The sequence below is a fragment of the Salmo salar genome, chromosome 26 (genome assembly GCF_965601325.2).
Source record: "Salmo salar chromosome 26, fSalSal1, whole genome shotgun sequence".
Classification (NCBI taxonomy): Eukaryota; Metazoa; Chordata; class Actinopteri; order Salmoniformes; family Salmonidae; genus Salmo; species Salmo salar.
In genome coordinates this window covers 16,664,404-16,681,216 of record NC_138316.1, presented here as the reverse complement: position 1 = coordinate 16,681,216, position 16,813 = coordinate 16,664,404, and the positions used below count along the sequence as shown (strand labels likewise).

At 46.2% G+C, this 16,813-nt stretch overlaps 1 protein-coding gene across 2 annotated transcripts in view; it reads left to right on the top strand.

Annotated features, from left to right (window-relative positions):
• The window catches only part of igdcc4 (immunoglobulin superfamily, DCC subclass, member 4), a 65,564-nt gene that overhangs the window by 42,554 nt on the left and 6,197 nt on the right, over positions 1-16,813 (top strand). The window contains exons 5-17 of one of the 2 annotated variants that reach the window (XM_014175439.3): positions 1,397-1,534; positions 1,995-2,147; positions 2,334-2,744; positions 3,002-3,166; positions 3,606-3,743; positions 4,295-4,468; positions 6,625-6,861; positions 7,033-7,134; positions 7,268-7,463; positions 13,537-13,664; positions 14,851-15,039; positions 15,209-15,343; positions 16,432-16,534. In XM_014175439.3, the coding sequence (XP_014030914.3) occupies positions 1,397-1,534; positions 1,995-2,147; positions 2,334-2,744; positions 3,002-3,166; positions 3,606-3,743; positions 4,295-4,468; positions 6,625-6,861; positions 7,033-7,134; positions 7,268-7,463; positions 13,537-13,664; positions 14,851-15,039; positions 15,209-15,343; positions 16,432-16,534 (2,269 nt within the window). The remainder of the gene's footprint in view (positions 1-1,396; positions 1,535-1,994; positions 2,148-2,333; positions 2,745-3,001; positions 3,167-3,605; positions 3,744-4,294; positions 4,469-6,624; positions 6,862-7,032; positions 7,135-7,267; positions 7,464-13,536; positions 13,665-14,850; positions 15,040-15,208; positions 15,344-16,431; positions 16,535-16,813) is intronic. The other variant, XM_045708217.2, reaches the window with a different exon arrangement.

Below are 16,813 nucleotides of genomic sequence, written 5' to 3'. Positions count from 1 at the left end.
AGCAGGCCCCGGCCCAGGCAGTGTGATGGGCCTCCCTTCCTACTATAATTACCCCTAGAGCCACTCACACAGAGCCACTAAAAATAAGGGCCTCATCTGCTCTGCTAATGCACTCTTCTACTGCTCCAAGAAAATGATGGAGATTTATTTAGTCATATAGTTTGGCAGAATTACACCACCATGCTCTCAGAGTAAGGCCCTCACTGCCTCTCCTCCATTATCTGACTCCCCTCTCCCTCAGATGCCCTTGATCTCTCTCTCTCTCTCTGTCAATCCGTCTACAATAAGTGACTCCAAAGAAGTTTAGCATACATAATATAGAGCCTTCTGCTCCTCTCTTTATTAAGCCCATTGGGGTAGCTAGCTAGCCTGGTTGTGCAGCATTCTTTCTGGTTTATCCAGGCTAGTAGCTAGCTCTGTCTCCTCCACTCCTCTTCCTGACAGAGCTGCTAGCTGCCCTAAACAGTGTTGCCAACGATTTTTCAGTGAGAATCTCTATTGGCTCCTTGATTTGTCGCTAGAAGTCGCTAGATGACGTTTTGCATTGCCGCGACTACGTCACAACACCAATTGGCCTTGCTGCAGCACAGCTGCGGTCCCCTACGTCGCGTTTTTGGCCCCTCTCCTGCCGCAAACCCTCTTCCCTTGTGCTTCTCTGGCTGTGTGTGGACCGTTACTGTGATTTTTGTTACACAGACAGCTTCTCCCATTCTCGTTTGTGGCAGAATTGTGGGAAAAGTCACTAAATGCTATCAAAACCGTAGAAACTCTCAGTAGCAAAAACTCCCCAAAGGCAGCCTGAAAAGTTGCTGAATTTGTCGCTAACCTCTTTTACCAATATAAGTCACTGGCGGTGTCTGAAAACTTGATAAATATAGCAACAAAGTCACTAAATTGGTAACACTGATCCTAACTAACCGAGAGGGCCTTTAATCGCTGTGGGCCCAAGGGGAAACTAGACTGGTGTCAGGTGATCTTTCCTCCCCTATTGAGAGCTGCTGTGATGTCATAGTGATGGACAGGACAATGACTGGTGGTGCTTTCAAGACAACTGGGAACGAGGAAACATGGTCAAATCATGACGTCAGTGATCTTCAGGTCGGAAAGTCCGAGTTCTAGAAAGATGCCAGAGTTTCCAGCTTGGAATTCCGAGTTGGATGACCATTCCCAGTTGTCTTGAGTTCCGTGTTCAGAGTTGTTACACTGAATCCTGACAAGGGCCCCAGCATTGTCTTACATCAGATAGCACCACAACCCTGCCTAAACTGAGTTCATTGGTAGGTAATTTGTGACATGCCGCGTTAGAATGACGGTGTCTGATATAAGACATTGAGGGTTAGAGTTGGTTGTAAGGCAGCTGTTGATTCCTGTGTCTGTGTTGTGTCTGTGTGCCCAGGTCCTGGCCCTGCCCAAAGTGAGGTAGTGATTGTGGCACCTCCTCAGAATGCCACAGTGGTGCAGGGGCGTCCAGCAGTGATGGAGTGCATGGCCCAGGGGGGGCAGCCCAAACCCCTGGTGTCCTGGAGCAGACAGGGTAAGACTCTCTCTCAATCCCTCCCGAGTGGTGCAGCGGTCTAAGGCATTGCGTCTCAGTGCAAGAGGCATCACTACAGTCCCTGGTTCGAATCCAGGCTGTATCACATACGGCCCTGATTGAGAGTCACAATGAGAGCCTGGCCAATACTTTGGTACCAAGCTCCTGTGTTATTCCTGTAATATCATCTTCATTGTGTTTCATATTTCTACCTTTGCTGAGAAAACTCCCGTCATCACAGAGGTTTTACAGTGCCACCTAGTGGCTGAATATGCTCATTATACTATTCTGTGATTTGACATTCAACTGCTGAACTGAGCTGCCTTGAAATGGCAGTGCCTAGTGTTGTGTGCATGAAACTACTGTTTTTAATTGCTTTAGTTTGGTCTTTTCTGATATTTTTTTCTCTGAAATCACTTGTCTCTTCTCTGTTCCTTTCTGCTCTTTCTCCTGGACACAGACGGCAAGCCCATCGCCACCGACGTGGTTGTCCTGGAAACCAACCTGGTGATCCCCAACACACGGCGTTACCATGCGGGGGTCTACGTCTGCCGTGCCAACAAACCCAAGACCCGCGAGTTTGTCATCGCTGCGGCTGAACTGCATGTGCCAGGTAAGAGGAAGAATATGTGAGTGTGAGAATGTGGTATAGATTGCATGTTTGGCTTCGATCTTAGATCTCTGATTTGTATTTTTGGCTTCGATCTTAGTTCTCTGGTCCTCTAGTAAATTGTAATATATATGCTGCTGTGAAGGATTTTTTCCTAAGAAGGATGTTTCTCTATTCGCATTCTCCCAGCCCCACCAGTGATCCTCCAGCCCCCAGAGACGGTGTCTCTCTCTCGGGGAAACACAGCCAGGTTTGTGTGTAACAGCTCTGGGGAGCCTCCCCCGGCACTGCATTGGCTGAAGAATGGCAAGCCGGTCAAGTCTAACGGACGGGTGAAGACCCAGAGCCCTGGGGTGCTGCTCATCAACCAGCTGGGCCTGGACGACGCAGGGTACTACCAGTGCATCGCTGACAACGCTCTGGGGACGGCCTGCGCCACAGCCAAGCTGTCTGTCATTGTGAGAGAGGGTCTACCCAGCCCGCCACACCAGCTCTCTGCCACGCCCCACTCCAGCACCACCGCCCTTCTCACCTGGGAACGGCCCGAACACAACAGTGACCAGATTATAGGCTTCTCTGTGCACTACCAGCCCACTTCAGGTGTGTGTGTGCGTGTGCGTGCGTGCGTGCGTGCGTGTGTGTGTGTGTGCGTGCGTGTGTGGGTGTGTGTGTCTGTGTGTGTGTTTGGCCTGTACGTATGACATCTATGCACAAGGATGCTAACTAGTTTCAAGTGTATAGGCATTAACATACATAGGTTCCTGGTTCCTTGGTAGCATGGTAGAGAATGACACTGTCAGGTCAGGCTGAGTGTGTCCTGTGCTCCTGGTAAAACACTGAGCTTGTGTGGTCCACAGGCTCTGATCACATGGAATACCAGTTTGCTGTGAACAACGACACCACAGAGTACCATGTGAAGGAGCTACTGCCACACACAGCCTATACCTTCTACGTGGTGGCCTACTCCCCCATGGGAGCCAGCCGCCCGTCACGGCCCGTCACCGTGGAGATGCTGGAGGACGGTGAGTAGACCAAAGACCTCACTTCTCAAAGGACAACAACAGAGACACAGTTAGATCTAATGCATCCATATGACAGCCTACATGAGTCATCATACACTTGAGAATAAAAAGAACGTATGATGCGGTCAACTGTAATACAACCTATTTTATACGTGAATTACGCACCTGAGTAGATATTGTTGCCCGTCAATGTGATTCTACTTTGTTGCTAAGAGATAATGTAACGATTAAAGTTGTTTAGTAGCCTGTGGAATAGTATGGTTGATGTATGGATACTATGAGTGTCCTGTACCTGATCTGACATGCTCTACTCCCCTGTGCCCCTCCAGTGTATATGATAGGCTACTTAAGTCACCTGACACTAGATCCAGGGTTAGCTGTACTGCAAACTATATGACACATTAATACTAAGAATGTCCTGCCATGCTCTACCCCACAGTACCCAGTGCCCCTCCACAGCTGTCCCTGCTCAGCACCTCTCCTACAGACATCAGAGTGATGTGGCTGCCCCTGTCCTCCCACCACAGCAGAGGAGCTGTCACCCGCTACCGCATCGACTACTCCACACTGGAACAAGGCGAGCACATCGCCATCTACTGGCACGGAGGCCACAGTACTACACTGCTGTCCTGTGTTAATATAACGCTGTCCGGTATTAGAACGTGGTGGTTCATGTTTCAGGAAGGCACAAAGCCTCAAATCAATGCATGATTTATGCAACCATAAAGCGTGTGCATCTAAAGTTAGGATTCCTGTAGTAGAGAATGATGTTAATTATGGCTGAATGTGTGCCTGTGTGTGTGGCTATGTGTGTGTGTTGGTGTATGCCCTGTTGGTATGTGTATCAGTATGCAACAGCAGAGAGACAGCTAGGCAGTTGCTGTTGGGGAGTGTGTCCTGAATGACTGCAAAATACTCTTTAACTCAGTCACACATTTTGGCTCTAAGAACAATTGTGGATTCTAAGTATTAAGTATTGAAGAGTGGCTTGGGGTATAAGCCCAAAGCATAAAGTGTTCTTTGTTCTATCCATGGTATACAATGAGTCATCAGGTCATGCATAATAAGATCATGGAAAATAATGAAGATGGGCTGCATGTTATGTATGTGTGTGTGTGTTTACTGCAGTGGACAACGTGTTTTCTGTGGAGGTGGGGGGGAATGAGACTCAGCTTACCTTGCGGGAGCTTCAGCCTAACCAGGCCTATCGACTGCGGATGGCGGCGGGAACGGGAGCAGGCTTTGGTGTGCCATCTGAGTGGGCTCAGCACCACACCCCAGCCCACTTTAACCACAGCATGGGTGAGACCTCGCGCCCTGCCTTCTCTCTCTCTCTCTCTCTCTCTCTCTCTCTCTCTCTCTCTCTCTCTCTCTCTCTCTCTCTCTCTCTCTCTCTCTCTCTCTCTCTCTCTCTCTCTATATATATATATATATATATATATATATATATATATATATATATATATATTATGTGTATATATATACAAACACCCCTCTTACATAAGAACGTAGCCCAACAAACCCCGAAACACTCTAAACAAACACCCCCTGCCACTTCCTGACCAAACTACAATAACAAATAACCCCTTTATTGGTCAGGATATACAAATATATATATCACACACAAACACATACACACCCTTCAACTTCAGCATCAATAGCCTACACTATGTGAAAGTATCCACCACAATAAGTGACCTGACCCGGTATGGTCCTTATTTATTTATTTAACCTTTTATTTATCCAGGTAATCTCATTGAGATAAAAATCTATTTTTCAAGAGAGACCTCGTCCAACCAAGACAGCAGCAGGGGGGAACAAAGTTTCAGACACATCTCAGGCCTACTGTAATAACTTACAGACAGAAGCACACCATAAACAAATTATAGACGTAGACAAATAGATATCCAATAATATTATTATTATCCTTGTCTGTAAGAGCAGCCTTCACGTTCCCATTCTTAACCTGTAACTAAGTATACTAGCACTGAAAAGAACACTGCAAACTTCCATTCATGCTGACTGTCCATGGCTGGGCAGTGTCATGTTGTGAATACACCTACACATTTGCATCAGCCATACAATTACTCTCCATTCAGGGGGAAGGCTGACTCTGTGCCTCTTACAATGTGTGTGTGTGTGTGTGTCTGAGGTTCTTGGTAAAGGCAGAAGATCCATTTCTAACAAATGGACAGAAATCTATTCAATCTTTTCTATACAGTGACTGAGCTCTCACAAATGCCCTTAATGCACAGAGGAAGAAAATATGTTAATGCACAGAGGAAGAAAATCTGTTAATGCACAGAGGAAGAAAATCTGTTAATGCACAGAGGAAGAAAATCTGTTAATGCACAGAGGAAGAAAATCTGTTAATGCACAGAGGAAGAAAATCAGTTAATGCACAGAGGAAGAAAATCAGTTAATGCACAGAGGAAGAAAATCTGTTAATGCACAGAGGAAGAAAATCTGTTAATGCACAGAAGAAGAAAATCAGTTACTGCACAGAGGAAGAAAATCTGTTAATGCACAGAGGAAGAAAATCTGTTAATGCACAGAGGAAGAAAATCTGTTAATGCACAGAAGAAGAAAATCTGTTAATGCACAGAGGAAGAAAATCTGTTAATGCACAGAGGAAGAAAATCTGTTAATGCACAGAGGAAGAAAATCTGTTAATGCACAGAGGAAGAAAATCAGTTACTGCACAGAGGAAGAAAATCTGTTAATGCACAGAAGAACATTTCACTGAGTAGGACCTCATTGTCAGTTCATGTGAATTACAGGAAGCTGCTGAGGGGATGACGGCGTATAATAATGGCTGGAATAGATTGGAATGGTATTAAAACACATAGTAACAATGTGTTTAATGTTTGATACTGTTACGCTGGTTGTTTGAATGAGGAGACCAAGGTGCAGCGTGGTAGGCGTACATAATTTCCTTTAATAATGAACACCAACAAAACAAGAAAATGCAAAACCGAACGTAACGTTCTGCAGGGCTAGACAGCACAATGCAAAAACAACAGCCCACAATCTCAGGTGGGGAAAAGGGCTGTATGATCCCCGTATGATCCCCAATCAGAGACAACGATAAACAGCTGCCTCTGATTGGGAACCATACTAGGCCAACAAAGAAATATAAACATAGATTTGCCCACCCAAGTCACACCCTGACCTAACCAAATAGAGAATAAAACAATAGAATAAAACAGACTCTAAGGTCAGGGCGTGACAGATGCCATTCCATTAATTACTATAAGCCCATCATCCTCAATTAAGGCGGCACCTGTTCTAGAAACAGGTCTATAGAATTACATTATTTAATGTTAAAGCCATTAGGAGATTGTCAAATTGAGTTGGTACAATAAATCAATGTCTGGATCTTGTTTTCTTGAATCATGTCATGCGCTCTAGTAATGTTATTTCACGCTGGCTCCTTGTTTGCTTTTCGTCTTTCCCAGTGATCTTTGCTCCCACAGAGCTGAAGGTTAGGGCCAAAATGAACTCCCTCCATGTCACATGGCAGCCCCCGCCCAATCACACGCAGATCTCCGGCTACAAGCTCTTTTGCAGGGAGATGGTTGGTGAGGAGCTGACCAATGGGGAGGCTCATCCTGAGAGGGAGCGGGTGAGGAGGATGGAGGCCCACACCATCAAGCTCCGCAAGAGGGTCAAACATCATGAGGTCTCTAGTCTGGGTGAGTCTGGGATGTTCACATGCCAGTGTTGTTTAAATCCCTTCCTGCTGCTCCAGGTGATAATATTTGTATGGTAAAATGGTCATTATGCCAGGCGTTCTTGTGGTTCTGTATTCTTTGGTGTGTTTCTGTGTTGAGATACGTTTCTATATATTTCTGTGTGTGTGTCAGTCCCTGACAGACTATATGAAGTGAAGGTGTGGGCCTTCAATAAGCAGACGGATGGATATGCTGCAGGATGGAAGGGCAGGACTGAGAAGGCACATGGCAAAGGTGTGTCTATTCATCGGTGTGTGTGTCTGTGTGTGCGTGCTGGTTTGTGTCATTCTATTCTGTCTGTCAGAGTTAAAGAAAGTCTGTACAATACCAATATTTGTGTATAAACTGCCTGTGTGTGTTTTTGCAGTGCTCCCTAAGGGGAACCCCCCTCCCCTGCCCCCTCCCCTGCCCCCCAGCAGCATCAAGGCTACAGCCAACAGCTCCACATCCATCTGGCTGCGCTGGGAGAAACCTCGCTTCAGCAACGTCCGCATCATCAACTACACCGTACGCTGCAGCCCGGCCGGCATCAGAAACGCATCGCTTGTGTCCTACTACACCAGGTCAGTCAGGGACCACCACCCCAAACACAACACATCTCCTGGTCTCCTACTACACCAGGTCAGTCAGGGACCATCACCACCCCAAACACAACACATCTCCTGGTCTCCTACTACACCAGGTCAGTCAGGGACCACCACCCCAAACACAACACATCTCCTGGTCTCCTACTACACCAGGTCAGTCAGGGACCATCACCACCCCAAACACAACACATCTCCTGGTCTCCTACTACACCAGGTCAGTCAGGGACCACCACCCCAAACACAACACATCTCCTGGTCTCCTACTACACCAGGTCAGTCAGGGACCATCACCACCCCAAACACAACACATCTCCTGGTCTCCTACTACACCAGGTCAGTCAGGGACCACCACCCCAAACACAACACATCTCCTGGTCTCCTACTACACCAGGTCAGTCAGGGACCACCACCCCAAACACAACACATCTCCTGGTCTCTCACTACACCAGGTCAGTCAGGGACCACCACCCCAAACACAACACATCTCCTGGTCTCCTACTACACCAGGTCAGTCAAGGACCACCACCCCAAACACAACACATCTCCTGGCCTCCTACTACACCAGGTCAGTCAGGGACCACGACCCCAAACACAACACATCTCCTGGTCTCCTACTACACCAGGTCAGTCAGGGACCACCACCACCCCAAACACAACACATCTCCTGGTCTCCTACTACACCAGGTCAGTCAGGGACCACCACCCCAAACACAACACATCTCCTGGTCTCCTACTACACCAGGTCAGTCAGGGACCACCACCACCCCAAACACAACACATCTCCTGGTCTCCTACTACACCAGGTCAGTCAGGGACCACCACCCCAAACACAACACATCTCCTGGTCTCCTATTACACCAGGTCAGTCAGGGACCACCACCCCAAACACAACACATCTCCTGGTCTCCTACTACACCAGGTCAGTCAGGGACCACCACCACCCCAAACACAACACATCTCCTGGTCTCCTACTACACCAGGTCAGTCAGGGACCACCACCCCAAACACAACACATCTCCTGGTCTCCTACTACACCAGGTCAGTCAGGGACCACCACCCCAAACACAACACATCTCCTGGTCTCCTACTACACCAGGTCAGTCAGGGACCACGACCCCAAACACAACACATCTCCTGGTCTCCTACTACACCAGGTCAGTCAGGGACCACCACCCCAAACACAACACATCTCCTGGTCCTGGGTCAAACACAGGACAGTAGAAGAGATATCCAGCCTCTCTTGGAGGAAAAGGGAAATTCCATGTTTTTTTTGTTTTTTTTTCACCTTTATTTAACCAGGTAGGCTAGTTGAGAGCAAGTTCTCATTTGCAACTGCGACCTGGCCAAGATAAAGCATAGCAATTCAACACATACAACAACACAGAGTTACACATGGAATAAACAAAACATACCGTCAATAATACAGTAGAACAAAAGGGGGAAAAAAAGTCTATATACAGTGAGTGCAAATGAGGTAAGATAAGGGAGTTAACCTGTTTAGGATAGGGGGCAGTATTTTCACGGCCGGATAAAAAACGTACCCGATTTAATCTGGTTATTACATTATTTTATTTGGATAGAAAATACCCTAAAGTTTCTAAAACGGTTTGAATGGTGTCTGTGAGTATAACAGAACTCATATGGCAGGCCAAAACCTGAGAAGATTCCATACAGGAAGTGCCCTCTCTGACCATTTCTTGGCCTTCTATAGCCTCTTTATGGAAAACAGAGGATCTCTGCTGTAACGTGACATTTTCTAAGGCTGTGACACGGGTGAACAATGACACGGGTGCGCGCGTGCACGTGAAGACACCATTTTCTTCTTTCAGTCTTTGAATGAAAACAAGGTCTCCCGGTCGGAATATTATCGCTATTTTACGAGAAAAATCTCATAAAAATTTATTTTAAACAGCGTTTGACATGCTTCGAAAGTACGGTAATGGAATATTTTGAATTTTTTTGTCAAGATCATCAAAGGTTAGTGCTGCATTTAGCTGTGGTTTTGTTTTTTGTGACATTATATGCTAGCTTGAAAAATGGGTGTCTGATTATTTCTGGCTGGGTACTCTCCTGACACAATCTAATGTTTTGCTTTCGTTGTAAAGCCTTTTTGAAATCGGACAATGTGGTTAGATAAAGGAGAGTCTTGTCTTTAAAATGGTGTAAAATAGTCATATGTTTGAAAAATTGACGTTTCTGAGGAGTTTGTAATTCGCGCCACGCTCTATCATTGGATATTGGCGAGGCGTTCCGCTAGCGGAACATCTAGATGTAAGAGGTTAACCTGATATGGATAGGGGGCAGTATTTTCACGGCCGGATGAAAAAACGTACCCAATTTAAACTGGTTACTACTCTTGCCCAGAAACGAGAATATGCATATTATTAGTAGATTTGGATAGAAAACACTCTGAAGTTTCTAAAACTGTTTGAATAGTGTCTATGAATATAACATAACTCATATGGCAGGCAAAAACCTGAGACAAAGTCAACCAGGAAGTGTAGGATCTGAGAAATGTAGTTCTTCTTTCTAGTCCCTTTCGAAACTACAGTATCTGTGCTGTTACGTTGCACTTTCTAAGGCTTCCATTGGCTGTCTAAAGCCTTCAGAAAGTGGATTGAGCCTTCTCCTGTCTCTGGGCAGAGTATAGGAGCTCAGTTACTGAGTGGTCTGCCTGAGGACAAAGAGGTTGGATATGCGCATTCCCGCGAGCACGCTGTTTTTTATTTTCCTCCTTGAATGAATACACTATTGCCCGGTTGGAATATTATCGCAATTTTACGTTAAAAATACCATAAAAATTCATTTTAAACAGCGTTTGACATGCTTCTAAGTACGGTAATGGAACATTTTGACATTTGTGTCTCGAATTGCGCTCACGCGTTACCCTTTGGATAGTGACCTGAACGCACGAACAAAACGGAGGTATTTGGACATAACTATGGATTATTTCGAACAAAAACAAAATTTCTCGGGGAAGTAGCAGTCCTGGGAGTGCATTCTGATGAAGATCAGCAAAGGTAATACAATATTTCCAATACTAATTCTGCCGTGATGGCGAGCTATGTACTCAGAATATTGAAAAATGTGCTTTCGCCGAAAAGCTATTTTAAAATCTGACACAGCGATTGGATAAAGGAGTTCTGTATCTATAATTCTTAAAATAATTGTTATGTATTTTGTCAACGTTTATGATGAGTATTTTTGTAAATTCACCGGACGTTTTTGGTGGGAATACATTTTCTGAACATCACGCGCCAATGTAAAAAGCTGTTTTTGGATATAAATATGAACTTGATTGAACAAAACATACATGTATTGTATAACATAATGTCCTAGGAGTGTCATCTGATGAAGATCAAAGGTTAGTGCTTCATTTAGCTGTGTTTTGGGTTTTATTGACATATATGCTTGCTTGGAAAATGGATATGTGGTTATTTTGGTCTATGTACTCTCCTAACATAATCTAATGTTTTGCTTTTGCTGTAAAGCCTTTTTGAAATCGGACAACGTGGTTGGATTCAGGAGAGGTTTATCTTTCAAATGGTGTAAAATAGTCTTATGTTTGAAAAATGGAAATTATTGGATTTTTGAGGGTTTTGTATTTCGCGCCATGCGATCCCATTGGCTGTTGGCTAGGGGTTCCGCTAGCGGAACGCCTAGATGTAAGAGGTTTTAAGGCAATAAATAGGCCATGGTGGCAAAGTAATTACAATATAGCAATTAAAACACTGGAATGGTAGATGTGCAGAAGATGAATGTGCAAGTAGAGATACTGGGGTGCAAAGGAGCAAGATAAATAAATAAATACAGTATGGGGATGAGGTAGGTAGATAGATGGGCTGTTTACAGATGGGCTATGTACAGGTGCAGTGATCTGTGAGCTGCTCTGACAGCTGGTGCTTAAAGCTAGTAAGGGAGATATGAGTCTCCAGCTTCAGAGATTTTTGCAGTTCGTTCCAGTCATTGGCAGCAATGAACTGGAAGGAAAGACAACCATGGGAGGAATTGGCTTTGGGGGTGACCAGTGAGATATACCTGCTGGAGCGCGTGTTACGAGTCGGTGCTGCTATGGTGACCAGTGAGCTGAGATAAGGTGGGGCTTTACCTAGCAGAGACTTGTAGATAACCTGTAGCCAGTGGGTTTGGCGACGAGTATGAAGCGAGGGCCAACCAACGAGAGCGTACAGGTCGCAATGGATGGTAGTGTATGGGGCTTTGGTGACAAAACGTATGGCACTGTGATAGACTGCATCCAATTTGTTGAGTAGAGTGTTGGAAGCTATTTTGTAGATGACATCACCGAAGTCGAGGATCGGTAGGATGGTCAGTTTTACGAGGGTATGTTTGGCAGCATGAGTGAAGGATGCTTTGTTGCGATATAGGAAGCCGATTCTAGATTTCATTTTGGATTGGAGATGCTTAATGTGAGTCTGGAAGGAGAGTTTACAGTCTAACCAGACACCTAGGTATTTGTAGTTGTCCACGTATTCTAAGTCAGAGCCGTCCAGAGTAGTGATGCTGGACAGGCGAGCAGGTGCGGGCAGTGATCGATTGAATAGCATGCATTTAGTTTTACTTGCGTTTTAGAGCAGTTTGGAGGCCACAGAAGGAGTGTTGTATGGCATTGAAGCTCGTCTGGAGGTTAGTTAACACAGTGTCCAAAGAAGGGCCAGAAGTATACAGAATGGTGTCGTCTGCGTAGAGGTGGATCAGATAATCACCAGCAGCAAGAGCAACATCATTGATGTATACAGAGAAGAGAGTCGGCCTGAGAATTGAATCCTGTGGCACCCCCATAGAGACTGTCAGAGGTGCGGACAACAGGCCCTCCGATTTGACACACTGAACTCTATCAGAGAAGTATTTGGTGAACCAGGCGAGGCAATCATTTGAGAAACCAAGGCTGTCGAGTCTGCCAATAAGAATGTGGTGATTGACAGAGTCGAAAGCCTTGGCCAGGTCGATGAATACGGCTGCACAGTAATGTCTCTTATCGATGGCGGTTATGATGTCGTTTAGGACCTTGAGCGTGGCTGAGGTGCACCCATGACCAGCTCTGAAACCAGATTGCGTAGCGGAGAAGGTACGGTGGGATTCGAAATGGTCGGTAATCTGTTTGTTAACTTGGCTTTCGAAGACCTTAGAAAGACATAGTAGGATAGATATAGGTCTGTAGCAGTTTGGGTCTAGAGTGTCACCCCCTTTGAAGAGGGGGATGACCGCGGCAGCTTTTCAATCTTTGAGAATCTCAGACGATACGAAAGAGAGGTTGAACAGGCTAGTAATAGGGGTTGCAACAATTTTGGCAGATAACTTTAGAAAGAGAGGGTCCAGATTGTCTAGCCCGGCTGATTTGTAGGGGTCCAGATTTTGCAGCTCTTTCAGAACATCAGCTATCTAGATTTGGGTGAAGGAGAAATGGTGGGGGTTTTGGCGGGTTGCTGTGGAGGGTGCCGGGCAGTTGACCGGGGTAGGGGGAGCCAGGTGGAAAGCATGGCCAGCCGTAGAGAAATCTTATTGAAATTCTCAATTATAGTGGATTTATCGGTGGTAACAGTGTTTCCTAGCCTCAGAGCAGTGGGCAGCTGGGAGGAGGTGCTCTTATTCTCCATGGACTTTACAGTGTCCCAGAACTTTTTTGAGTTAGTACTACAGGATGCAAATTTCTATTGAAAAAACTAGCCTTAGCTTTCCTAACTGCCTGTGTATATTTGTTCCTAACTTCCCTGAAAAGTTGCATATCACGGGGGCTATTCGATGCTAATGCAGAACACCACAGGATGTTTTTGTACTGGTCAAGGGCAGACAGGTCTGGAGTGAACTAAGGACTATATCTATTCCTTGTTCTACATTTTTTTGAACGGGGCATGCTTATTTAAAGAATCAGATTAAAGAAGCGCTTTTCATTGAAATGTTATATTTATTCCACAATGACTAAATCTATATTCAGGTTATGAATGGAAGGAAGGATTTGCAAGTTTTCCCATTTGTGACTCTTCATTCATTCATTCATTCATTTTTTTCTCTCCTAAACTGTGTTTTGCAGCTCTGCTCAGGAGATCCTCTTGGGGGCGCTAAAACCCTACACCCGCTATGAGCTGGCTGTGCAGTCCATTGGAGGAGACATGGTTGGTCCCTTCAGCGGCACCGTGGAGGAGTCCACTCTCACTGACAGTAAGTCTGTACTGTTCTCATCAGTGTAGTGGAAAAATGTGTGCATCAGTGTAACATATAGGTGGATGCTTGTATTCAATATGCTCTGTCCCTTACTTTCTCTTTCTCTGTGAGGGTGTTTTTGTTTCTGATAGAGGTGTGTAGTTCGTTGGTGTATGTGTTTGTGTGTTTTTGTTTTACTATCCTTGTGGGCACCAGAAGTCCTCACAAGTATAGTAAAATAAAGAACATTTGGACCAGTGGGGAGATTTTGACGGTCCCCACAAGGAAAAATTCTATTTTAGGCTTAGGGGTTGGGTTAGGGTTACAATTAGGGTTAGAATTAAGGTTAGGGTTAGGAGTTAAGGTTAGGTTAGTTTTAGGGTTAGGGGTTTGGGTTTATGATTAGGGTTATGGTTAGGTAAAGGGTTAAGGTTAGGGTTAGATTTAAGGTAAGAGAAAATGGGAAAATAGGATTTTGGATGGGAATCAATTATTTAGTCCCCACAAGTATAGCAATACAAAACTGTGTGTGTGTGTGTGTGTGTGTGTGTGTGTGTGTGTGTGTGTGTGTGTGTGTGTGTGTGTGTGTGTGTGTGTGTGTGTGTGTGAGAGAGAGAGAGAGAGAGAGAGACTGAGCAAGTGTGATTGAGGCAGGTTAACAGAGAAGGGATTAATCTTTAGCAGCGTAGGGAGATAATTGGCTGTAATTAAATGTCCAGATGGAAGTGGCCCTTGTGTTGGCCAAGAGCTGTCTGGGACAGGGCCCGTCAATCAGTTCAGCCAAGTGGTGTCAGGGAGGGGCCAGGAACGAGGGCTGATCTAGGATCAAGTCCTCTCTGTCCATATAATCTTATTCATTACGATCTGAAAGGTCAAACTGATCCTAGATCAGCATTGAGACGCTTTGTGAAAACTGTCCAGGAGGGGCCAGCCAGCAGAGGATTCATTACCAGAGCAGCGAAGTAGGGGTCTTTGGTTTGACACAGCAGGGGTAGCTGCCTGCCAGACCCCATACTACCACCCTCTGTCACCTGAGACCGAGTCCCTGCCCTCAGCCCTCCCTCTATGACCAGGTGGCAGGGACACCTTGTCCCAGAGGGGTGTCACACCTGTCCTAGCCAGCCACACAAAGCCTGTGTGGCTAGCCTGCTGTGGTGCTTTATTTCTGGGGTGTGATTACTGACTTCACCCCCTGTGTCCCCAGTACCCTCCACCCCCCCAGCGGAGCTGCAGCTCAGTGCCTTGGACTCCTCCTCTGTGTTGGTGAACTGGCGTCCGCCTGTGGAGCCCAATGGCATCATCATCAGCTACAGGATCCTATACACCATCAGCCTCAGCCAGCCTGAGCATCTGTGGAACAACCTCTCCCAAGATGGTGGGTGGGTGGCTGAAGGTGCGGCTGTTGCGGGGAGCTGTGTGGGTTCTATAAGTGGATGCAAATGTGACTGTTAATGACTCACACACACTTACCCTCTCTCTCTCTCTCTCTCTCTCTCTCTCTCTCTCTCTCTCTCTCTCTCTCTCTCTCTCCTCTCTCTCTCTCTCTCTCTCCCCCCTCTCAGGGACCATCATGAGTGCTGAGGTAACAGGGCTGTCTAGTGGTACACAATACTTCTTTAAGATGAGGGCGTCCACTGAGGTGGGAGTGGGGCCTTACTCCCCAGTGAAGGATGTGCGCACTCCTCCCAGGAAATATGGTGAGTGGGTCTACTGTCTACACATACTGTGATGGTGTGCGTGTGCGTCATCACTTACATAAGTATCTCCCAACACTCTCAATCTCACACACACACACACACACAAACACAGAGTCCTTTAAAGTGGTTAATCCATCCCTGCCAGTGGGGGAGAGAAGCCTGCAGGAGGCTGTCGCTTTGGGGAGCCTGTGTCATATCTCTCCTCACTCTCTGGCCTTCTGAGGTGAATATTAAAGGGGTGGCCTCAGCAGCTGCTGCACCCAGAGAGCTCTGTGAATCAACTTCATATCTGACTTTGAGAAGTGGAAGAGCTGTGGATGACACCTTGTCTATAACCACAGTGAAGGGGCCTGTGACAGAGCGGCTCATTCTATGGGGGCTTGTCAGGGGAAAAGAAAGATGGATATGTGCACACTGTTGAATGCTACTGCAGTTCCGTCTATTTGTAGCCCAATTACACTTTGTCCGTCAGAGAATAATGAACACAACAGCCAAACTCGAGCATCTAGAAGCAAGCCAGGGGAGAGCTCCATTCAGAAGCAAAAGGTCACAACATTGGAGCTAGGGGAGTCCATCCTCCTCTGGTTGGCACAGGGCATTAGCTGAAACCACTGAGATGTAGAAAGACAGAGTAAGATGAGTAGCAGGTTTATTCTGGTCCTGTGGAGTTGCCCCATATTCAGCTCCATCAGACAGTCCTGCCAGTAGTAAATGCAATGTGATTGAGGGCGAGATGGATGGTGGGCGGGCGAGAGCGGAGCGAGCACCATCTGTCCTCTCTCCACTCTGCTGCCAGACAGACAGCCATTGCCCAAGCTGAATTAATACCTCCCTCCCAGGAAGTGTGAATTGGTTCCTTCATGGCCCGCTGAAATTGATTGAGGGGTGACAGAATGGGTTCTGCAGAATTTTTGGAATCCGGCTGTCATCATACTGCATATACAGTATATTATCATTCATCCTCCCACTTACCTTCTGTTCTCTAACTGCGTCCTGTGCTGACAGGTTCAGACACTCATCCAGTATCTTGTCTGTTTTCTCTTCCCGTTTCCTGCATGCCTTCCTGGGCTGTTCCCTGTTCTCTATAGAGCTGGACATCCATGCAGTGACAGGCATCATAGTTGGTGTGTGTCTGGGGCTGCTCAGCATTCTCCTTTGTATGTGTGTCAGCTTCCGCAACGGCAAGGCCAGGTAAGAAGAGGCCACTTGAAAGCAAATGACTGTCTATTTTAGTATGTACGTCTAGGATTTGAGGATCATTAAGCTTTCACTGGCATTGTAAGATTTAAGGGAAGGTGTGTGTGTGTGTGTGTGTGTGTGTGTGTGTGTGTGTGTGTGTGTGTGTGTGTGTGTGTGTGTGTGTGTGTGTGTGTGTGTGTGTGTGTGTGTGTGTGTGTGTGTGTGTGTGTGTGTGTGTGTGTGTGTGTGTGTGTGAAGCTGCAGCAGCAGCAGCAGAGAGACAGACAGGCA